Source organism: Embiotoca jacksoni, unplaced genomic scaffold, assembly GCF_022577435.1.
Source record: "Embiotoca jacksoni isolate LCO1_2020_lvr unplaced genomic scaffold, fEmbJac1.0.p SCAF_56, whole genome shotgun sequence".
Lineage (NCBI taxonomy): Eukaryota > Metazoa > Chordata > Actinopteri > Embiotocidae > Embiotoca > Embiotoca jacksoni.
This window is the reverse complement of record NW_027185410.1, coordinates 1,592,652-1,618,054: the sequence shown is the minus strand read 5'-3', so window position 1 is coordinate 1,618,054 and position 25,403 is coordinate 1,592,652. Positions and strand designations below refer to the sequence as shown.

Here is a 25,403-nt window from a genome sequence, read left to right as displayed (position 1 = left end):
TTCTGATTGACAGCTAGTCTAATAAAAAAAAAAAAAAAAGTGTCTGGTACAACCCTCAAAATATGACTCCCTACATGTCTGAATATGTTTCACAGTCGTAGCGATGGTTAGTTGTCTGGTTGCAGTTCTGACCACCAAATCTCAAGTCTCCCGACGTCCCTAAAAGCTGAAGTGCTCCATGTTGAGCTGGTTGATGTAAACAGTGGTGAACGGGTCAGAGGCTCTTCCTCCTCCTCGTCTTCAGAGCGGCTCCCTCCCGGCAGATCAGGCAGATTTAAGCTGCGCCGCTGACGTTGGCCTACATCGGGAGCACCGCACCGACCAGTAAGCCGTAATCTTTCTCCGTCCACGCCAGGATGTATTTATCTGCCTGATGTCCACCTGCTCGTCATCATCTCAACATTCACCCTTTTTGCTTAATGTTCGGAGTTTGAGCAAATTGAAAACCAGTTGAACTCTTTGGAGGCCGACGGCGGCGCGCTGATTCATTAAATACTCTCATGACACCCTGTTTGCAAGTTCACATCCATAAAAAGCTCCACAAAGATGTTTGTCTTTATTGCCCGAAACTCAAAGAAATGAAGCTGCGTTTCCCTCCAAAGACGTGACCGTGTTCGGTCCTCTTCACGTCCCACCAGCAGCGCCTCAGACCCGTTTTTATCTTCCTTCCTTCCTGATTTGACCACATTTCCTTAATTTGTGCTTCTATCAGGTAAACGTTGTTAAACGGTTTCATCCGTTGTGTGTTTATTGTTGTCGTTTCCTACTTTGTGCTGCAGCCTGCAGACAAAGTTAAACAGCTGCTGTGTTTTATCATTAAAACATGAATCTTCCGGTTTTTTGTGGAACTAGTTCACATGCTGTCTGTAGCAGGAGGATATATTTCTAGATGAAGGGTAGATGGTGATGGAGTGAAAGCTTTTTATGGTTGAGTTTGCACGTGGGTGTTTTATTTTGAAAACGTTGAGGCGCGTCGGACACGGAACCGCTGGAAGATAGCAGACAGACAGACAGACACCGTGTTCTTCCTCACTGAAGATGAGCGTGCTTCACTGCGCTGACTCAGTTTTATCGATGACAGCGATTGAAGGTTAAATTAGGGGGTGTGTCCTTTTTCTGTGAAGATTCGGCCGCGTGAACTCTGGACTCCACGAAAACAATTTGTTGACGAGACTGTGACGGATGAATTGAGGGATTTCAGCGCAGACTCGGGGCTCCGTCGATGGCGTCCGGCTCGGATCCCAGCGGAGCGCTCAGCAGGAGGGCGTCTGAGCCCAAGTCCCCCTGATGGGGGGGAGGGGGAGACGGGTGGAGACTTCAGAGTTTTGGGACAGGAAACGATGAAACATCCTCCAACAATCACTTTATTGTGGCCATATTTCTAAATATTAATGTGATCCATGTTTGTAGTGAACATGAGAGTTTGTATTTCACAACCTGAATTGTCCAAAGCTCAACGTTTCGATCGATCCAGTGAGTTTCATGTGTCAGTAATTACAGACGAGTTTAATACAAGGAAACATAACCTCGTTTCGTTTCAGTACTTTATGGAGAATTCAGCCCGACGTGGCCGAATCATGCAGGAAGTAAAATATACAATGAATGTTTGTTGTTCGGTCCTCTGAGCGGCTTCATATTCCACCGGCGGACTCGGAGTCTTTTGTTTTCCCCTTTTTTATCTTACTTCCTCGTTTGATCACGTTTCCTTTATTTCTGTTCTTCTATCAGGTAAACGTTGTTAAACGGTTTCTTTGTTGTTGTTTCCTACTTTGTGCTGCAGACAAAGTTAAAACAGCTGCTGGGTTTTATTATTAAAACATGAATCCTCCTGTTAGTTGTGGAACTATTTCACCTCCTGTGTCTGTAGAATATATTTCTTGTCCAAATAGAAAGATTTCAGCGGTCAACGCTGATGTGATGAACTTTTTTACGGGAGTTTACACACAGGTCTCTTATTTTGAAACTTTTCCTGGAATTGGATTTTGCTTTCGCGACAAAGTTCCTGCCTGGCGACCTGCTCTGCTCGAGATTGCCAATCGGTTAAAAAAAACAACAAAAAAAACAACAAAACCGCTGCACAGCTGGTGGGATGTGAAGCATCGACTTGAATGACGGAGATTCACTATCCACATCTTTAATCATTTGATTTGATAATACTTAGAGATTTTTGAATAATAGCCTTTATTTCAAAGAAAAAAAATTATCTTATGACATTTTTATTTTTTTACAGATTTGTTTTTTCTGCGTCATGTAAGAATTCAAATTTGATTAAATACGATTTTCTCTGTAACGCTGCGTCGGACAGACAAGGCACCGATGTCACTGGAAAGCTGAAACTGCAGTTTCATAGGATATCTCACGTATCTGTGTGATAAACACTCGCTGTGTGTGTGTGTGTGTGTGTGTGTGTGTGTGTGTGTGTGTGTGTGTGTGTGTGTGAGGGGGCGGGGGTTGGGGGGCATCCAGCAGTTTCTAAGGGTTAAAAAAAACAAAACAACCTTGGTGCCATTTAGTGTCTCTGAGAAACCCAATAACAATATAATGGATAACACTGACAATTAACACTATTGGATCAGCCAGGTACGTCGATTTGTCAGTATTTGGTGTATTTGGTATGGTAGTAGAAGTCAAAATATGGCTTTAATTAATTAAAGATATAAAGATTTGTTGGATTACCAACTCTCAGACAACATAATGGCCTGCGAGCTGGTATCTGGTGGCCGGCTGAGCAGCAGCAGGAGCCCGAGGCGGCTCCATTCACTGAGCTCCAACACACCGTGACACCCATCACAATCAATCACCGCCGTGGTGTTCAGCCTCCAGCATCCAATTAGAGGAGATTAGTTTGTAAGAGTCTTACGACGAGCGTACAGCTTCTCGCCATGTGTTTCCTCTTCATGGCCAACACCACCATTCACCTCACGCGGGCCTTTCACCGCATCTGACGTCTTATCGTGTCCACCGTCGGCTAATATCTACTTGATATGACTAGATGTGGAGTTATGATGAGGGAAAGAGGATTAAGAAACAGATAATAAGTGTGTTTACTTTATCTCTTTTTGCATAGAGTTGCTGTTCTGAGTCTCACATATTGGTGAACTACATATAGCCCAGCTTTAAAAAAAAAAAAAAAAAAAAAAATGAGTTTAAGTACACAACGTATGCATTACATCCATTTATTCAGTGTAGAAACGTACCAGAGGAGGAGGCTCAGTGGAATAATGGACCTTCCTACAAGCCAATTTTGTCATCCTGTCATAGTCATAGAATAGTTTTTTTTTTTAATTTTTTTTTTTTAATTATTATTAGAAAAGAAAAGAAAAATAAATTAGAGGATCAGAATTAGAATGGATTTATATTTTAAATATGACAAAATACTTAGTCAACAGTAATGTTTAGAAAAGCAAAATCACATAAACTCAGCAATATTTCTGGAAAGAAGTCTAAAAATTTCAGGAGAATAAACAATTTTAGAAATTTAGAAAGAATTGTGACAATAACCTGAATCTTGATGTGCTACGACTGTCAGGTGGATGTTTGGCTTGAACTAAATAACAGAAATAAACCTTTTTGGTGCCTTCGAAGAAGTTTACGATCTTTCACTCAAACTCGTGAAAAACGTGAGCAAAAACTGTTCACAGTATATAAACACATTTTTGGGATATTAATTATGCCTCAAATGTGTTATCAAACAATTTTGACATTTGTGACAAAGAAATGTATTAGAGGCCTGATGATTTGTAGTTTATTGTACACGTTGAGATCAGTGCAATGCAACAACAAGCTATACTGCAAATTATATAATTAGAAATAAACATAAATAGAAAGATTTCCACTTTACTCCAATTGTTTAGTTTTTTTTGCATCATGTTCTGTGAAAGAAGTTTTCATATCCTTACATATTGGCTGACATGTACGCTGCGGCCATTCAACGCCAAAGACTCACGGGTTGATCGCTGTGAAGACGCTGAATAAATGTTTGTTTTTGACAGAAAAACCCAAATTGAAATCTTGAATTTTGTCTTTGTGGCTATTAAACATTGATTTCTGATTTTCCACCGAGTTTTAGTTGTTTCGTGTTGGAACCAAAAACATGCTGATGCAGCATTAGTGATTATTGCCTGTCGTCCTCATCCTCGTCCTCGTCCTCGTCTTCCTCCTCCTCCTCCTCCTCCTCCTCCTCCTCCTCCTCCTGCTCCTCCTACTGCTCCTCCACCTCCTCTTCTTCCTCCTCCTCCTCATCCTCCTCCACCTCCTCTTCCTCCTCCTCCTCATCCGAGGTGGGACGGATAGACGCACCGTCCAAGCTTCAGAGTCCGACATCGTTTTGGTCGGAGACGCCGATCCCACATTCATTTGAATGACTTCTGATTGGTCGTTAACTGCGTCGTCCTCACCGCCGTTGAGAATGAAAATCTTACCAACTTTATTTTTATTATTCATCGTCAGCCCTTCTGGCCTCGGGAACACATTTAACGACAGCCAACTGGAGACGCCAACTTCACTTTTCTCCAAACAGAGCTGCCAATAACTGAAGTATCTTCCTTGGCGGGGCGTTTCGCTGAGTGGTGTGAAATCGATTTGAGACGGTTGGTGATGGACAACGTGCTGCTGTTCAGGGCGATGCGTCTTTCTGTCAACCGGCTTCCCGGGAAACAACCGCTACGAGGAGCAAAGACCAAAGACAGAAAATGTGGCTAACTGATCAGCGAGATCAAGTTTAAAGCTTGTAAGAACTAAATCCTGTCCTTTTATTCCCACTTTGTCCAGTAGGAGGTGGTAGTGAGTCGCCGCGGCCTCCATTCGGCCCTCAGTTTTGGTTTCACACCGAAATCTGTGACCTGATGTTGAGATTCTGCGTTGGTTTGATTTAGGAATGAGAAGTTGGGCACCACAGAATCTGATGGGGGACACATTTCATTGTAACACCGGCTCTTCACATCCTGACCGTCATACGTGTTCCAGGCGTGTGACTGACTGTAGGCAAATCCAATGTTTTATTCTCAAATCGGATCTTTACGACACATTTGGTGTGTCCGGACATCACCGACCTTATCTGCATTGGTTGCTATGGTAACAACGTAAGCTGCTGGCACGGAAGTGGCAGCAGACCAGTTTATTTCAGCGTCTCTCCGTGGACTGTCGTTATTGTTGTCCTCTACAGTGCAAAGTCAGCCCTTTCTAAATGAGCGCTGCTCACGGTAGAATCAACTCTGCTCACTCTGGTCTCTCTGAAATCGATGTTCGACGCAAGAAACCCGATCCGAGACGTAGAAATCTGACTGGAGTCACATTTTAAAACCTCCGAATGGGATTTGGATCGCAAAAGTCGCATTTCATGTTTTTTTTCAGACTTTCAAAAACCAGTCTGCATATGACAAAAATCTGATTTTGGCTGGCAGTCTGAATAAAGCCTTACTCTTGTGTTTTGTTTAAGAAGACGTGGGACATTGGATGTGAAAGCAATGCTACTTACTGTAGTTAAATCTTAGAAAGACGTATGTCATTCTTTTGAAACTTAGGTTTTGGCTGCAGACTCGTTGTTGGGAAGAGACTCTTCTCCACGTACAGCTGTTTAGCTCTGGTTTACCATCGGCCTGCATTCGAGGCGTTTTGGGTTCAACGGTCAATTGCAGCGTCTACTGGTTGTCTGCATGTGGTGCATTTAGGGGACATCTGTAAATTGTAGCTCTGGAAAATAACCTGGTTAAATAATGTGTGAACTAAATGGCTCTCGTCAGTCAGTCGCCACCACAAGTCATTTCTGAACGTGTTGGAAACACAGCTTCACTTCAGTCTTATTCTATTTTAGCTAAATGGGGATATTTGCTTTCTAAAAGAACAGTTTTTTTCTCCCCATGAAATTAGTGATGTCCATCTGCCATTTTGCTAAATTGGGGATCTCCATTTGGGGAAACTCGCCATGTGACCTAATCAGCGGCATATTCATCCCTCATGCTGCTGTGTTTACATATGTGAGGCTGGCGTTGCGTTTCTCTTCAGTTGGATGTCCGGCTGTATTTATTAATTCTTCAGATGGTGAATAACGAGCAGGCTTTCAGACAGGCTCTCCGTGGAGACATTCAAAGACTGGAGCAGCTTGTTCACCTGAACAGGATCAGCAGGTCGAGGACAGACGTGAACGGATGTTTGATCTGAGAATTTCACCAAACATCTAAAGCCAACTTTAAAACTGAGGTCTGACACCTTTCCGACTTTATTAAACTATTTCTACTTGTTAAGAGTTTCTCTGCTGGTTTCTTCGCTTCGACGCGGATGGCATCAGATTGGTGTCACGGTCGCCTGGTGGGAAACTCCCGGGAACATCCACATGTCCAGTATACAGATAATTGATGATAAGGAAAGACTTTTTCCTGAATGCACTTAGCAAAGTGGATTTGCTTCGGCTCACCGGCCTGTATTACGACCCACCACAGTAAAGACACCACATCCTTGATGTGTCGCCAATAGAGTACTTATTATGAATGGCTTGTTTGATTCACCATAAAAAAAAAAAAACATTCGGACCACTCACTCAAGTTGGTGCTGTAATTTATTACGCTCCTTTTGATCTTAACTACAACTATGTGTTGAGAATATACATGACCACATGCAGCGGTGTGTGTCCCACCCCCCCCCCCCCCCCCCGATGCATTTAGTAGCTGCAATTTATGAACAATCTTTCAAAATAATTTCATAGAATGTATTATTATTGAGTAATGTATATATGTTTTCCTCTGAGCTGATGATGAGAGCAGTGGGTAGATGTCCACGATGAAAAGATTCAAACTTCTCCATTCAATTAAATAGTGTTATAGAATAAAAAAACATCTTATTCCCACTGCAGGACGGTAGACAACAAGCCAACCTGATTTCCATTCAAACAAGCTGAACAAATAAGTCTGGACTGTCTAAAAAGTGCCCAAAAAGAGAGATAATACACAAATATTCAATAACCATCATCAATGGTCTCCTGATGGTTAAACTGCAACTTTCAGTTTGAAATGAATTAAGCTTTTTGTGGATTTTTTTTTAATTTATTTGGAAAAATATTCATTAACTTCAGTCTTATTCAGTGTCGTGTCGCAAAAAACACTTTACACATCGATCCTCCTGTTTTTGTTATCCGGAAAAAAAAAGAAAAAAAACCTCCTCAAAATTGTGCAACAGCATATATACTTGTAGTATAACAGAAAACCAGCTTGTTAGTCAACTCACATTTACTGTTGGTGGTTGTTGATTTTTTTGATACATGATGAAATGGAAGAAAACAGCAACGAATGCTGAAATCACAGCGGTGGAAAGTGTTTAATATGCGGTCCTGCCCCAGCTAATGACACAACGTGCGGTCGCCGGTTGCCATGGCACCACATGCTTCCCGGCTCGGCAGTTTTTCAGCAGCACGGTTCTATGAAACATGAGCGACCGTCTGAGCAAGTGGTTGAGAAATATGTGGCGGAGCTCAAAGAAACGCTGACACATCTCAACACAACCTGAGAGCAACCAGCAGAATTAAAATCACTCCACTTGTTTAATGACTTCACAGACGTGTTGTGGTTGTTTATGGAAGACGGATATCTGTGGTGTTGAACATTCCCAACATTACACAAGTGTGACCGCTACTCTGCTTTAGTGCAAATGTTTCACACCCTGTTTAAACACTCATCGGACTATTAATGGGATTATCTCAACAATGTCATTTTTTTGGTTAATAAATGAAATCCATATTTATCTAGAAACCTTAATACTGATTATTATCACAGAACAGATTTGGCAATAAGTGCGTCTGTAAATTTTGAAAAGCGCTGTGGTCACCTTGTGGCAAAGCAACTTTTAATGCTGTTATTTATTTAAATCTTCAAACATGCTAACAAGATTGTCAGGATTTTAAAATCTTAACAAAGAACAAATGTTCTGTGTTTTTTTTCTTGACATCAGACAAGTAATGTTCTGTTTTCCACACGGATGTAAAGTTCATAAGGTCAAAAAGACTTGAAACATAGCAGTCATCCTCAGAACAGGGCCGCATACTAATACTTCAATACTTTTATAAACCTTACTATAGAAAATTACGATAACTAAAGATCTGAACTGTGTTGTAATTTTCTCTCTCTTAAAAATGAATTTGATCAAATAAAAACAAAGAATCCGGAGCCATCATCTAATTAAAGTTATTTCCAGTAGCTATGAGTCCAAGCTCAAAAAAACAACAACAACCTTGTTTGTGGAGTTATTTGTTATATGTTCAGTTGGTCTTCTGAAATGCAATGTTCAGATCTTGAGAGTTGTTGAGGTTGATTTAGAAAGAAAGGTCATCCTTGATAAATGTGTGTGAAGCGATAAAACAGCTGAGTGAAAAGAGCTTATTGTAAATTAATGTTGAGAAAGGAATGCAGACATTCTTTGAATTCCTGCTGCATCCTGGGGAAACATTTCAAGGTTTGGAGAGCATGGACTGAGTGGACGGGAAACCCCTCCACACTGGTTTGGACCCCCCTCTCCCCACCTCTTTTTGTTTGTTTTATATATATATATATATGTATATATATATATGTATATATATATATATATGTATATATATATATATATAGAGAGAGAGAGAGAGAGAGAGAACAGGCTATTTTAGAAATGTAATTCTGCAAATCAGAACAAAGCTCTTGTTTTCAAGTAGAACAAACAGAAACAAAAAGATCGTTGGGTTTACAGTGAACATGCTGTTGTTGGAGCGAGTTCCTCAAGGTCCTCCTCGGCTTCCTCTTTGAGGTCCTCCTTCGAGGTCCTCCTCGGCTTCCTCTCTGGGGATCAGATGAAAGTGTGTGAGGTTTGCAGCTCTCTTTCCTTTCTCTTTCAGCCTGGTGGGTGATAGTTTTTGTTGTGAGATGTCACCGGGGGGGGGGCATAATAAGGTTCAGGAATAGAAGCGCAATGGACCTGTGCATGTAAAGAACACAGTTTAAAAAAACAAAAACAAAGTGCTATATCGAAGTTTAAAGTGAATCTGCACATGAAGGAGGGAGAATTGATTACTTGGTGTGCAGAGCAGTGGCGGAATTAGAAAGCAGCCTTTGTCTGTGAGCTGTTGCAGGTTGGAGCTGGGTGGAGGGCTCATGTTGCTGCTGGAGGAAGGGGGGTTCGGGGGAGGGACGGGGGGGGGGGGGGGGGTAAGGATGCCTCAGAGGAATGAATTGGAGACAGGAGGGCGATTGTCCTTAAACAATGTCCTCATGGTGGTATGTGTAGTATTTGTAAGTCAGTCAAGGTTGTATTTACTGTAACCAAACCCATCCTGAAAATAAGCAGCTGCCCTTCATTTGCCAGGGAATTAGGAATTCCCTTACAAATTTGGACTGCTCTTCATTAAACTAATCTATTAATTTTATTATTGGGAGAGAATTATTAATCTAATAATGCAGTGATTTCAGTTCGGCCCCCGTTGGGCGAGAGAGAGAGAGAGAGTTTCTGAATTCCATCTCAGGGCTGCAATGATGGAGCGCTTTTGGGAATTTCATGGCCGAGATCACCTGACACACTTTGATATGAGATAAGAGGTGGATATGGAATAGGCAGGTCACGTTCAATCCCCTTTTTGACCCTAGACTGGATATAAAAGTGTTCGTAGCTTCGGGTCTGAAAAATGGTTCCGATGCAGAAGTGTCTTCAGCTGCAATACCAGCGAGTGCCACTGGAGGACGGCTCCAAAAAGCCTCCGGCTCCATAGACTCCCATTCAACTTCTCTCATCAAATCCAAAGTGAATAAAATGTGTCCATCAGTTATCTCGGTGTTGTTAGCTAAAGTCACTCCTTCTTATTAGTTTTCTGGAGGTCCATCTGAAAATAATCCCTCATTCATTAGAAAAGAAGATTCAAGAAGAACTGTTTTTGGGGGCGTGTCTGTTTGATTGACAGGCCTGTGGTGCAGTCAGGTTACAGGACGTAGCATCATCAGATTTCCTTCCTGGTGGGAGCAAACGCTGTCTCTCATTAAGTGAAATGATCTCTCCAGAGTAGGTTGAAGATGCTCTCAAGTTTTCTTCTGGTTTTTCTTGTGTGATGTGTCAGATGGTTTAAAAACATGGAGGGGGGGGTTTGGTGGGATTTCAGAGACGTTCATACGAGTCCATGGACACAATTACCGTCAGCTGTCGGTGTGTTTCAGAGATGAAAGCAGCCGACCGTGGAAGGTCGAACTTATCTCATCGCGACAGAAAACTGCGAGTCACCAAGATATCAAACCAGCACAGTCAGCGAAATGACCCCGGCGTTCCTGTGGGAGATGCCAGGTTTGCTCTGTGAGGGCGCGGCGGTCACAGCCAGTTAAGGACGGTCCCGCTAAAGGTTGTAATAGATAATAAACAGGTGCAGAGGGAGGCTGCGTCATCACGGTCGATTTTTACGGTCTCCAAAAATATGTATGACAGAATTATGACATTTAATTATTATGATTATTGGTATTATCAGGTACTTTGTTTGATTGGCACTTTGCGCTGCTCCAGCAGCCGTCTGGACTTTGAACCAAGCTGGAAAAGATGGAGTTCAGATGTGGAAGATTATGTCAACAGCGCATTTTATGATCAACATTTGAACACGTGTGTTTTTGTTTTTGTTGTTGTTGTTGTTCGATCTTAACGTTATAAACGGGACGCGTTCTTTGATCTGTGCGGAGGAATTCGTGAAGACGTTTGATGCGTGTTCCTCTTTTCGGAGACACTCCGCGTCCAAAGCCACGTTTATTTTGATGATGTCTAAAGTTGTCCTGTGTTGTTTCTTCTCACTGTTTCTGGGTGGAGATGGTGATACGCTCAGTTTAGTTTTTTGTGTGTGTGCGCCGCCCATCGTTGAGTCTGACAGGCAGTGGAGGAGGAGAGGCGAGTCACAGGAGATCGTCTCCATTGGTGCGTTAGTTTTATTTATTCTTGGTAACCATCACTTTGAATACCGCTGCTTCCCCCGAACACAGCAGGGTGATTATCATTATTAAACTGCAGTACCACGGTTCCTGCAGGCTGACAGGCGGTCGGGCAGAAAGGGAAAGCTGCTGGAAAGTCATTAGAGCCTGTGGTGGCGTGGCGGCTCGCTTTGTGCTGACTGGGTTCTGCTCCTAATGTGGTTCCTCTGGTCTGGATGGGTCTGAATACGTGATTGATCATCTCCCAGCGGACCGTGCCGACCGCTGCGTTTGAGATTCAGTATTTTTTCTAAGACATCTTGTGGAGACGTGAGTCACCTTCACAGTTGCTTCAACAGCTCGACAGCCAGATCCACTTCAAACATCTTCTGTCGCCGTCGGTAGGAGCTGATGTTTAATGATGCCTGGCCTCCTCGTTCCTTCAATGAATGAATCCTCCTCAGATTCCTGCTCTCGTTTCCCTCCAACCTGTGCAAACTGTGCTGTCATGTTTTCCATCCTCTCACTCCCTCACCGCTCTGCTTTTCCTCAGTGGAAACAGTCATCGCACCAAATCCACCGTCGATGACGGAGCAAATCCTCAAAGTCTGCACCTGATCTTTTCTTTTTTCTTTTTAAATCTAAGGCATCCTGTTTTCAGCTTCTTGGCTTTTGTGTTTCTGTTGTAGACAGTAAAGGAAACAGTCACAGTGGCTGCTCTTCATTTCTGATGTATTTCACTTGAAGATTCTGGGTTTATTATCAGGATAGTTCAATAGTTTTGTGGACTATTATTACTAATATTACTATTATTGAGGTATTATTAGTGTGATATAGGTGTGATTCACAACCTTGTGGTGACAGTGAAAAGCGGTTGGTTTCATCAGCAAAATCAACAAAACTGCAGAGGAGAGAATACTGAAACGTCCTAACTCATTGAGAGGGGTGAGAGTGAGCGAGGGGTGAGAGTGAGCGAGCGGTGAGTTGACTGAAACGAGTATCGATCTGTTCAGAGTGATGTCAGAACGGTTCATGTTGCTGGAAGTCTGAATAAAACCTGCAGCTGCTCCTTAAAAGCAAAAACTAAAACTTTGAGTTAACGCAGCGCAAAGACGTGATTACATGGCGCCGCAGCGTCTCCTCCAGGACGGAGGTGAAGCGTCTCCTCCAGAACGGGGGTGAAGTGTCTCCTCCAGGATGGCACATTGCTGTTAAGTTTCTATGTATCTTCCAGGACCAGGAGGCTCTTAAGGCCAGAGTACAGGAGGGTACGTTCCTCTGTGATGAGCTGGGTGATGTCTGACCAGCTGACATATAAGGTGTCTCTAAATGTAAGAAAATACTAATTTTGAGCACCTATATATTGACATCATTATTGATCTTGTTAAAACTAGAAAAGTCTACCAACATCCAACAAGCTCTTAGTGTTAACCGTTGATGTCTCAAGGGATTTTTGTTGACACTATATTGAAAAAGACTGAATTGATTGAATATATTCCAAATAAATATTCACCAAAACTATGTAAAAGCACACATTTCCAAGCTGTGTATTTGCAGTATTACCAACAGGAGTCTTGTTCTCCTTCTACATCCATAAATACATCACGGGATGGAAGACGTGTGAGCAAACAGTTAGTTTTAAACATCACTACGATCATTTCTTCTTCTTCCTTTTTTTTTTCTGGTCATACCAACAAATCTGTTATTGAAGAATAATATTTGTAAAAAGCAAAACTTTATCTTTTCTCACACTTTCTTTGCTTTACAAAGACAAACCCAAAGGATGAAATGGCTTTTAATGTCATCATTTCTCTGTTGGAAATATGAATTCTTTCAACCTGCTATAATCACACACGACAGTAAACACAGATCAACTGTTCTTTCTATTCCTGTTTATTCTGCCATTTATTTTTAACTTCATTCATAACCACGTTTATTTATTTTGCTGGCATATATTTATACATGTATGAGTTTTTTTATGTGGGAACTCTCATTGTTTAATCATCAACATACAAACTGAAGCTTAGACAGATGCGACACACATCTTCGTTGCCATGGAGACACACGTGCCCTCTCTACCTGGATAATGATTTGGTTGATATTTAGATTGAATGTAGTTTCATGGACGATCCTGACTGACGGATCCTCGTACGGCAGATTCTTATCGGTGTGTTCAAGCGCCACGCAAATTTACAGGAGTTTCCAGAAAGCAAAAAAAAAAAACGAAGCAGGAAGTCACTTGGGAGACAACCTTAAAAGGATGGGAGAAGCCCGGGACTGTGGGGTCGTCACGACGACGCCAATCGTCGGGTTTTGGGGACAAGCGGTTGTTTGTTTGCCAGAATTATAAGTCCAGTCATGGATCTTGCTTCCTGTGTGTGACGGAGACGTGACGGTGTTCATGTCAGAGGATTCGTCCTCAAAGACGAACCGCAGGATGAATAAATGAAAGCGTGTGAACACGCAGCCTTTGAGATTCGTCCCGTGTCCGTTGTACTCGGAGTTATTTCATCTTTCCGCCGTGTGATCGGCTGCCAGGACACAGACGTCCATTCGTCCTGCGTGTCTCCCACACAGGTCAGATGTGTTACGAGGGGCGTGACGACAACCGCATGATTGCGACGCCGTGGTCATGTGATGCCTTGAGGTCACGACGATCCTCGTTTCTTTTTCTGGTGGAAGTTACAGGAGAGGATATATGGTGATATGTGACGTGTGAAATCTGCCACTTGTATGTGATTTTATTAACAGTGGAATTATTTATTTCAAATAATTTGGTCGTCTTTTTCTTGTTTTTTTTAATCCCTTGCTAAACCTTTTCTGACAGCCGGCTTAAAGAGTTCCTTTGATTTTTTTTTTTTTTTTTGCATGATGACATCACAAACATTCAGGAAACACTTCGTTGTGTTTAAGATACGCGTCAACTCTTTACAGTTTACTGTGGCTCTAATTTAAAAGTGTGTGATGCTTGAGATGAAGGATGTGGCTTCTCAAATGAACCCGCTCGGTTAAACTTGCTGCTGACTTATATCTCCATGGCAACCGGCATGTTTGGCTTCATGTCGGCCGCCTGCCGCGGATCAGAGCGTCATCAGACCATCAATTACTGGCAACACAGTGTGTGTGTGTGTGTGTGTGCGTGCGTGCGCGCGCACGCGATGGGAATTGATTCTTTCCCTGGACGGTACATTAAGATAGTACAAAGCTCTGAATCCGTGATGGCGTCTCTGTTTCCGGCACGACGTCGTTACCTTGCTAGGTCTGCGGAGATGTTGAAGGTCGACTCTGAAAAGTGTCGCTGGAGTCCCGATCGCTTGCGAGACAGTTGGTTCGTATTCAGTTTCACCAAAACAATTGTCCTCTAGATTTATAAGTAAGCAAAACGGTGATCTGTATTTCCCTGTTGCCTGTATTTCCCTGTTGCCGTCAGCGGTTGTCACATGACCGGCGGGAGGAATCTGTGGTGACCCCAGATAATATCCGAGGACAGCTGCATGTCACAGATGTCACATCTGGACCACAAGCCGTAACCAGCAGCGTACAGCTGTTGCCGTGATTACCTGGGGGGTGGGCGTCGGTGGGATCAAACGGGGGACGAGGTTGTAATTAGTACCCCGCTCCCCGCTGTGTGGTGGAGGGGAGGGGAGAGGAAGGGGGGGCTGCTGGGGGCAGCGCTGGCACTGGTTGTCTATCTAAGGTGACAATCATCCTCACACGAGCAAACATTTTTGTACCCGTTAACTCTGGAAACTGCTGTTGCTGGTTTGTTTATTTATATTCACTATCGTGAAATAGAAAATACAAAAATCTAAACTGAAGTATACTGCAGGTAAAACTTATTGATGTGTCATTGATCATTTTAATCAAGCGTATTATTCACCAGTTTATTGTCAAATCAGAAAGGTCACCTGAGACCTGCTGGTCTGTTTACAGACAACTCTGCAAAGTTTTATTATTATTTATTTTATCAGCTCACTGGTTCTTCATTTCTTTAGAGTTTCACCCCTTTTGGAGGAAAATATAGCAAAAACCACTCTGGTCATGTTGCTGGGATGTGTGTGTGTGTGTGTGTGTGTGTGTGTGTGTGTGTGTGTGTGTGTGTGTGTGTGTGAGAGAGAGAGAGCAGTGTGTGTGTAAACAGTGTGTGTGTGTGTGTGTGTGTGTGTGAGAGAGAGAGCTGTGTGTGTGTGTGTGTGTGTGTGTGTGTGTGTGTGTGAGAGAGAGAGAGCAGTGTGTGTGTAAACAGTGTGTGTGTGTGTGAGAGAGAGAGCTGTGTGTGTGTGTGTGTTTGTGTGTGTGTGTGTGTGTGTGTGTGTGAGAGAGAGCAGTGTGTGTGTAAACAGTGTGTGTGTGTGTGTGTGTGTGAGCAGTGTGTGGGTGTGTGTGAGCAATGTGTGTGTGTGTGTGTGTGAGCAATGTGTGTGTGTGTGTGTGTGTGTGAGCAATGTGTGTATCGATCTCTCTGAGAGGTCGTAGAACAACATCATGTCTCCATAAAAAAGCGACAGCTCCGATTTGTGGTCCAAACTCTGTTGCGTGACTTCCAGTCCGTCTGCGTTTCCCTCCTCAGCTACTGAAGGAGGAACGAGTGTGTTCGAGCAGTAAAAAACCTGTTTGACTTTTTACAGTGTAGATTTCACAATGTTTTAACCACCAACAGGATCTTTTTATATTTGTAGTCTCGGCGTTAAATGAAGAAGCACTCGGTCGTCCCGGCCGCGGTCCGACTAATCTGACGGCATCTGGACTCGCTTTGAGATTCTTCATCACGTTTCACCTTCTTAGACTTGTAACCGACTGCTGGGTGAATGAAAATGTTCCATATCACAGAATTTCTTTGTGTTGCATATGTGATCAAAACCAGTGAAACACTGGATCCCTTCAAAGGCAGGTTTGCTTTTAGAAAGGAGGGATAGTTTAGGGCCAGGACGGAGGTGCAGATTATAGGCCTGCATAAACATATTCAGTGTCCCATTTGTTGATGTGTGTAGAAAGAGTTCTTTTTGAGCTTTCCTACACCCACGACCTGGTTCCTGTTCATCCCGTTTCTTTGGGCGGCGTTCGCTAAATGCTAGCTCCCTGGACCAACACGACTCCACAAGTATGCTGCTGCCCGCCGCACGGCTATAATTATCTTCTACAATATATAAAAAAAAAAAAAAAGGAAGGAAAATGAAAAAAAAATGGACCAATATTGGGTCGTTTTTTCCTTTGCTTTTCTGGAAGGTTTTAATTTGGGCTTTTGCCTTGATGTCACGGAGCCGTGGGCCCGCCCATGGGCCAGCCCGTGGGCCCGCCCGTGGTCCAGCCGGCGGGCCCGCGAAGGGCCTCTCCTCTGCTGGCAGACAGGCGGTAATGAAGCAGCTGTCGTCTGTTGTCTTGTCCTCAATGACGAGTGACTGCTGTGGGCACAAGGTGACAAAAAAAAATCCCGCCTAATTTACCTCATACATAGTCAAACTTTGGGAAAATACTTGAGTCTATTATTACAGGTTGTAGTGGTGAGTAACCGCAGTGTTTTAGCGTCTCTGGAGTCGGGTGAACTGAGGGAACTTTCAGCTATGCTGTTTTATGAGGTTAAATCAGTTAGTCTGCGTGATGCACATATGAAATCCATCTCAGAATGAAAGATCATTATCTTTAAAAGCTTCATTAATAATATGGACTCAGGACAAATGATGTCACGGGTCTCCTGCTGGTGGACTGGTGTTCAAAGGAAGGATGGATGAGGGGAAAGGATGAAGCAATAGCCTTCTTTCTGTATTTGTATCCAGTGGCAACCAGCTGTGATGTCACCCGTTGGTTACTGGTCAGGTTACGAAGCCTCGTGTTCGGAATTTGGCCAGCGCCGTCTTGCTAGTTCGGAGCAGGAAGTGACCATATTTGGACAAGCTGGTGGAGGAGCAAGCAGTGGATCTGATTGGAAACCTGACGATACTACGTCCCGCCCACCGATAGCTGTAACCTGACTGCACCACAGGCCTGTCAATCAAACAGACACGCCCCCCAAAACAGGTCTTTGAATCTTCTTTTCTAATGAATGAGGGATTATTTTCAGATGGACCTCCAGAAAACTAATAAGAAGGAGTGACTTTAGCTAACAACACCGAGATAACTGATGGACACATTTTATTCACTTTGGATTTGATGAGAGAAGTTGAATGGGAGTCTATGGAGCCAGACACTTTTTGGAGCCGACCTCTAGTGGCACTCGGTGGTATTGCAGCTGAAGACACTTCTGCATCGGAACCATTTTTCAGACCCGAAGCTACGAACACTTTTATATCCAGTCTGTGGTTTGTATTTGTTTTTAAGTGTATTTTTTGGTATGTATTTTTATGTCCAAGATTAAAGGGTACCACTGGAGTTTGTTTTTGATTTGTGTTGATCAGTGAGAGCAGTTTGTTTTGTGGTGATGATCAAAGTCTCTGAATTCTTTTTTGGCTTCGTATATAAAACGACATGTTCATTTCCATATCATAAATTGTGTTGCCCACAGCAGTGAGATTATATAAGAACCCTTCTGATATCTACGGTCACATTCACTCGCTGTGACCTCTGTATGTGTGGACTACAGAGGAGACAGCTTCATCTCATGTCTTTAATGTCTTTAGAAACTGATGCGTCACTTTATTATTTTGCACTTTCATATCCGGCTGAATTCACACGTCTGAGTCAAACGTAGAAATTAGAACTTGTTCCTTGTTTTTATGAATCCAGTCTGTTCGAATGCACGACTGTTTGTCTGCGTGCAGCACTTCGGTCAACCTTTGTTGTGTTTTAAAATGTACTACACAAATCCATTTGGACTTGACATTGACTTGAAGAGCCCGTCTGGTACCGGCAGACCCAGAAACCTCCCGGTCGGGTTCACTGTGCAAATGCACGCTTTGCATGCTTTCCAAAAGCATGCAAAAAATGTTGGTATTCACGCGTGTGTGCGTGTTACGTCGACGGCTTGCTCAGTTATTACGTTGATTACAATTTAATCATAACTGAACAGAGATGATGAGACATGTACAGTAACAAATGTCCTTAATGTGTGTACTGAAATGCCCAATACTTTGAAAAGCGAGCCTGTGTGTATGTGGTCCGGTATATTTACAGATAAGGTGGTTGTGTTTTACTTAAGCCGGATGCTTGTGGTGGTTCTGCAGTGAACCAACAGGAACGTGTCGGTGCCTGCGTCGTATCCCTTCGAGCACTTCTGACGAGGAACAACACAAGTATGCTGCTGCTGCTGCATGTCTGCTGCTGCATGTCTGCTGCTGCTGCTGCATGTCTGCGGCTGCATGTCTTCTGCTGCTGCATGTCTGCTGCTGCTGGGTTCTGGAAGAGTGGATCGGAGAAGATAAACATCTGTCAACATGTTTGTTTGTTTCTGATTTGATCAGTTTCCAGCTGGGAAAAAAAAGAAAGAGGAGCAGGAACATGTTGTAGGAATGCTGTCGTCACTCTGATGATGATGATGATGATGATGTTATTCTTAGTGTCCTAGAGAGAAGAAAATAGCATTTTCAACCAGTGCTGTTTGTGGTCATGCAATGAACGGCAATTATTGGAGCAGCTCTTCTCTTCTGGAGGAAAGTTCTGTTTAAAAAACAAAAAGGGTCTAAAAGTATGAAGATATCTTCTTTCTACGATCCTTTGATGAAGGTGATCCCAGAACGAAGTGATTCTGCTCTCATCTTCTCAGATCGTCCTCCCGTCTGTCTAATATTCAAACTGCATCTTGTCTTTGGTGTCTGAATGAGTTCATGCCACAACTTTCACAATCACCGCAGCTCCGACTCAATCTGTCATTTCTCCTGCCAAAGTCTTTACAAGTTGGAAGAAGCCGTTATATTTTTCCCTTCCTGCTGAAACCGATCCAACCCTCCTATTTCGTTTGTATTTTTGAACTGATTTGTCTCTAATTTGTTGGTGCTGAAGCCGCACAGCTTTAGAGGAGAAAGCTGTAAAACAAGACGCCACGTCGTTTCATTGTTCGGCAGTTACTGCAAAGAGGAAGTCGGTCGGTCGGCACGCAGCTCCGCCGGGTGTTTCTTGCAAAGTGTACAAATCCATTTCATGATCTCTGAAACGTGGTTTTATTAATAAAGTCATCCGGTGTGATGATGCTGTTGCTGCTGCGTCCGTCTCCCATCACATCCACACCAGACCCTGCTGTGGACTCTGAGGGGGGACAAAGTTTCTCCCTGAGATGAAAATCAGTTTGGACAGATGACCTCCGTTTACAAGAGAGCCAATTACATCCCATAATGACGTCTCCAATTAGGTTTGGACGGCCGCTCGGAGGCCGGCAGCGAACATTGTTCTGGAGATTAGAACCGTCCTGCTCTGCTGGCCTCAACACCTACTACTACTACTACACACACACACACACACACACACACACACACACACACACACACACACACACACACACACACACACACACACACACACCTCGCTGTACTTTAGTGTCAAGCAATAAGAGTAGGAAAGGTTTGGTGAGCAGTAACTTCTCAAAGCTTCGATATAGCTGAAAGTGATCGATGCGATCTGTATGTGCAGGAACACGACAGCAAAAAACAAAAGCTCAGATTCAGGTCGAAGCCACAAAAGTGCTGAAACTGATTTTTGTTAAACGGAGCTTCCCGTCGTCTCTAAGTCGTACACGAGTTGAGCTGCTGAAGACAGACTGTGCTCTGATGTTGAGTCGGACCGAGTCAGCAGGCGTGGCAGACCCCTGCTGGGATGCTGTTGTAGAAACACATGTCAACACAGCAGGAAGTGGCTGAAGCAGACCGGCGGTTTCGGGGCGTTTTAAATGTGTTTATTTAAACTGTAAACTCGCACGTGAAATATCAAAAAAGACATTTTCCTCAAATAGAAAAAACAAAACAAAAGCATCAAAAACTTCCGCTACAGCCTCATCAACATGAGCACTGGTGAATCTAAGAGAACAGAAATAAAATAAACTTCATATGTCTGAAAGAGAAGCTGCTTGTGATCTGAACACCGTCAGACTGAGAACTACGTCCAGCTCTGCTAGTGATGAAGCACACGAGGCTTCAGCCACCTGGAATAACTGCCGACTCACCTTTCTTCTCCTCTTAGAGACCCACGGAGGTTGATGGGATGTCGGGAGGTTAAGGACTGTGAAGGAATTGCACTAATGAGCCGCAAAGTGGAAACGGCGAAGTCACGTAATTAGGGAAGGTGTTAATGACGGCGAAGCCGCAGGAGAGAACGTAGGAAACATCCTGAGCCGATGGGCCGTCAGCTGATGGCCGTCGGTGTCGCTGAGCTGGAAACGGTCTGAGCCCGCTTCTCCTCCAGCTGAACGGGCCGCGGAAAATACCTGGAGAACTTTAACCTCCGTCCACCGATAACAAATAGAAATGGAGGATGATTCCTCCTCTAACGGGCACTCTGGGCACCTTTAGAGAAAAGTGCAGCGCGGCATCTTCCACAAACATCATCACCAAGTTTTTTCTTGTTGGGAAAACTACAAACGAGGTGATGTGGTTTCAGACGTGAGGTCACGGTCGGCTCGGTAACGCTCGGGTTACGGGGTGTTTCCGTCGTCTCTCAGGTGCAGAGGAACGCAGACCAAAGCGATGGAAAATTAATGAGCTGCTCGGCTTTAAGTGTCACTTTCTTATCGGGAGTCGGGCCTCGCTGGGAATCGGGCTCGTTTGCTGGATTGCAGCCGTCGTGTTCTCCGAGCCGGCTGCCCGTAACGTGGTGGTGAAGGTCACAAACACCTTCGGCCTCGACGTGACGGCGAGTCGCCTCGAGAACACTTGTTGTCAGCGACGGCTTAAAGGTACAAAATAAATGACAGAAGCTGCGTATGTTTCCAGAACAGATACAGAAACAACGACTACATCAGCCTTTCAAAATAAGAGCTTCAGATGCTGTTTAATTCTGCACATTCAACACATAGACCTGCTGGATGAAAGAAACAAAGTGTGTGTATACAATTATTTTAACATGCGGTAAAATGCAAACGTTACTTCCTGTTTTTCTTCTTGTTCCGGTTTCCTTCGGTGAACAGTTTAGTTTGTTGAAGAGAAAACAGGAGCGCAGCCGTTCTGATTGTAAACGAGGAGTTATTGTTGTCTATAAAGTGAGTTATTTCTTTATGTCGTTCATACTTTCAGCACAGCTTCTGATGACGACATTTTTTGCAGATAAATATTGCAGTTTGCTTGAATTTGCTTGAATTTCTGTCCTGAGGGACTGAATTGTTCACATTCATTGTGTTTCCATGCGATTAAACCTGCAGTAGTTTTGATGAGATATGCAACATTTCATGGGATGAACACGGAACAGGAAGTTGTCTGTGGCGATCCAAGTTTATGTTCAACAGGTGCTTGATGACTCATTCTTGGAGAATTTTTACACTTGTAGACGATTTAGGGAATATCAGGGAATATCAAAGAATATCAGGGAATGTCAAAGAATATCAGGGAATATCGGTCAATATCAGGGAATATCAGGAAATATCAAGGATTATCAGGGAATATCAAATAATATCAAGGATTATCAGGGAATATTGGGGAATATCAAGGAATATCAAATAATATCAAGGAATATCAAGGAATATCAGGGAATATCAGGGAATATCGGAATATCAAGGAATACCAGGGAATATCAAAGAATATCCAGTTCCAGGTGCTTGCTTTTTGGGGAATATGGTAAAACTCAACAGTTCTATCTTGAAGGTAAATGCGACCGATGCTGGATGGATTACAGAGTACAGATTACTGTCACAGACCAACTTTAACATTCATAGACTAACAAGGTGTAATTAGAAAGATTGACAGATGTGTTGAGAGGTGAGGATGTAGTCTAACTTCTGGTCCAGCAGCCTCGCCGTGTGTTGTCATAAATGTCCAGTAGGTTTAAGGGGTGAATAGATCTTGTGAATTGAACATAATGTGGCTGTTTGTTGTCTGCTCAGCACAACGGCAGCTTGTTTTTCTGTTCATTAAGTCATTACATTTCATCTTTTTAATCAGTGAAACTCGGGGACAAAAATCTGGGAATTTGACTTTGACTTTGAATGGGAAGACTTGACTGGTCAGCTGGGAACAAACTGTTCACTGCCTTTATTTCTCATGTCAGGTAGCTGCGTATGGAAGATCAAACAGAACTGACATTTTGCATTTGAGTACACTGGTGGTATAAATGTTCGGGATCGACCGATACCGATTATTGGTAATCAAGGACACGATAAACCGATATGTAAAGTAAAAATAAAAATCCAACACAAAACTTAATTCAAATGACTTCATCATGAGGTGTAACCAATCAGATGAAGCTCGTGGGCGAGACGTTGCTCAACAGAGACGGTGCACCACAGTCAAAGCAGCGTATTTTTTAATTCATTTTTTTTAATCGCAGATTGAATAAAAAATAAAATACAGATAATCGGAAAAATGCTGAATATCGTCTCCGATAATTGGTCGATCTCTAATAAATGTCCACGTCCTCGGTAGAACTAACAGCAGCTCGTCTCCTGTCTCCACAGATGCAGCAGCTCTTCTACGAGAACTACGAACCCAACAAGAAGGGCTACATACGAGACCTCCACAACAGCAAGATCCACCGGGCCATCACCCTGCACCCCAACAAGAACCCGCCCTACCAGTACCGCCTGCACAGCTACATGCTCAGCCGCAAGATCGCCGACCTGCGCCACCGGACCGTGCAGCTGCACCGGGAGATCGTGCAGATGGGGCGCTACGGGGCGGCCGAGCCGAGCCGGGAGGACCTCCAGCTGGGCATGCCGCCGTCCTTCATGCGCTTCCACCCACGCCAGCGCGACGAGGTTCTGGAGTGGGAGTTCCTCACCGGGAAGTACCTGTTCTCGTCATGCGACAGCCAGCCGCCCCGGCGCGGGATGGACTCGTCCCAGAGGCAGGCGCTGGACGACATCATCATGCAGGTGATGGAGATGATCAACGCCAATGCCAAGACGCGGGGCCGCGTCATCGATTTCAAGGAAATCCAGTACGGCTACCGGAGGGTCAACCCGTTGTACGGGGCAGAGTACGTGTTGGATCTGCTGCTGCTGTACAAGAAGCACAAAGGGAAGACCATGACGGTACCGGTGAGGAGGCACGCCTACCTGCAGCAGACCTTCAGCCAGATCCAGTTCAGGGAGGAGGAGGAGATGGACGCCCGAGCGCTGGCCAGCCACATCAACAAGGAGTCCAACTCCCTCTCCTTCCTGTCCAACTCCCTGAAGATGCTGGTGCCATTCAAGCTGGCCACGTCAGGCCAGGACCACCGGGAGCCCAAGGAGAAGAAGGTCAACATCCTGGTACCGCTGTCGGGCCGCTACGACATATTCGTGCGCTTCATGGCTAACTTTGAACGGGTTTGTCTGATCCCCAACCAGAACGTCAAACTACTGATCCTGCTCTTCAGCACGGACAACAACACGGAGCGGGTGAAGCAGGTGGAGCTGATGAGAGAGTACCACATGAAGTACCCGCGGGCCGAGATGGAGATCAAGCCGGTGGCCGGCTCCTTCTCCCGGGCTCTGGCTCTGGAAGTGGGCTCGCTGCACTTCTCCAACGACTCGCTGCTCTTCTACTGCGACGTGGACCTGCTCTTCTCCAGCGACTTCCTCAAGCGCTGCCGGACCAACTCGGCGCCGGGCGAGCAGACCTACTTCCCCGTCATCTTCAGCCAGTACGACCCCAAGGTGGTGTACGCCGGGAAGGTCCCGAGCAACAACCACTACGTCTTCACCGCCAAGACGGGCCTGTGGAGGAACTACGGCTTCGGGATCGTCTGCATCTACAAGGGAGACCTGGTTCGAGCCGGAGGATTCGACACCTCCATCCAGGGGTGGGGGCTGGAGGACGTCGACCTTTACAACAAATTCGTCCAGTCGGGGATTAAGTTGTTCAGGAGCACGGACACGGGGATCGTGCACGTCCACCACCCGGTGCTGTGCGACCCCAACCTGGAGGCGAAGCAGTACAAGATGTGCCTGGGCTCCAAGGCGTCGTCGCACGGCTCCACCCAGCAGCTGGCCGAGCTCTGGCTGGACAAGAACGACCGCGGCTTCAGGAGACTCGCCAGCAATAACGGCTCACTTAGGACAGCTTGAGGAGCAGCTGGGCCGCGGACCGCCGGTAGAACTCAACCCTCCCTGTTCACTTCCTCCTCTTAGTGGTGTTTTTCACCACTTAATTTATTTTGTATTGAAATTAAAAGACTTCATATGGATATATTTTGAAAATATGTCTTTTTTTTCTTTCTTTTTCTAAAGAAATGATACAGAAATGCCATAACGAACAATTCACAGACACGGACCGGGCTCGAGGATGGATGTGTTCATTCACCATGAATAGGAATATTGACCGATATTCTTGTGAGCCTGATTACCGCGGGGCCCCTCGTAGCCTGTTCAATGTTTTTTCCGTCGGAGGCCGGGGCTCTTGACGTGCACCTCAGTGAAGTGCAGCGCCTCCAGTGATCTCCAGATGTTCAATGTGTCCAGACAACAGACTGCTGACCACGTACTCTCAGACCAACAGTGCTCAAAATGAAATTCAACTTTCTGATAATGAATGTTTACAAAAAAAAAAGACTTTTCAAACAAACAAACATGTCGTGAATGAAAACTCAAATCACAACAATGATTACTAAGGGTCCTTTAATTAGATTTTATTTGATTTACAGTTTTTCTTTTTTCCATTTTTTTTTTTTTTTTTTTTTGGTAATGACTTAACACTGTTACTGTTTTATTTTATTTTTTACATTTTTCTGTATTATTAATTTCTGTGAACTCAACTGCTGGATTTGATATCTGCAATTCATATTTGCTGTCTAATTTATTGAATTTGCAGGCTTTATTTTCTATACTCCTGACTGTTGAAATGTATATTGGAGAGATTGTATAACCGTGTCAGTCGTGGGATAGTTTTTCTTCCGTGTTCCTTTTGTTTTTTTTCTTAAACTCATTATCACCAAAGAGTTTTTTGCACAGTCCTGCTTTAGGTATCATGTTGCCTGTGTGTGTCTGTGGGTGTATGTGCATACATGCCTGGGTGGTGTTTTTGCAGGCACAAACATGAAACTGGCTGTATTGTGTGGAGCGTAAGAACAAAAGCTCGTACCTGTCCCTGGTGAGGCGGGAGCCCCGTCGGCCCTTTTGTGCCGCCGAGTCGAAATGGGAGCAGCGATCTGGTCGGCCCAGTTCGTGTCACACATCGCTGTCTTTTTTGTTTTGTTTTGTTTTTTATAAATCACTTTCTTTTATGTTGAAATAAAAAGTGTTGCCGCTCATTGGTGTCTGCAGAGGTGTGGTTTCCGTGCTGTGATATCAGATCTATTTTGTCTGGTCCAGTCTCTCGGGGCCAAATCACTATCCTGTTGAGAACCGGTGATTTAACACCGATTAGAGGATGAATGACTCCGTTGTCATAGTGGTTTTTTTTTATTTTATTTTTTATTCGACTTTTTGGAGTTTCCAGGCCCCGAATCAAAAATCAAAAACCAAGCAGC

The 25,403-nt window shown here is 44.1% G+C and overlaps 1 protein-coding gene across 1 annotated transcript in view; it reads left to right on the top strand.

The window, feature by feature from the left end:
• The window catches only part of chsy1 (chondroitin sulfate synthase 1), a 47,825-nt gene extending 22,641 nt beyond the window's left edge, over nucleotides 1-25,184 (top strand). The window contains exon 3 of the mRNA XM_069172920.1: nucleotides 22,411-25,184. Coding sequence (XP_069029021.1) covers nucleotides 22,411-24,003 — 1,593 coding nt within the window. The 3' untranslated portion in view covers nucleotides 24,004-25,184. The remainder of the gene's footprint in view (nucleotides 1-22,410) is intronic.
• Nucleotides 25,185-25,403: the final 219 nt, after the last annotated feature.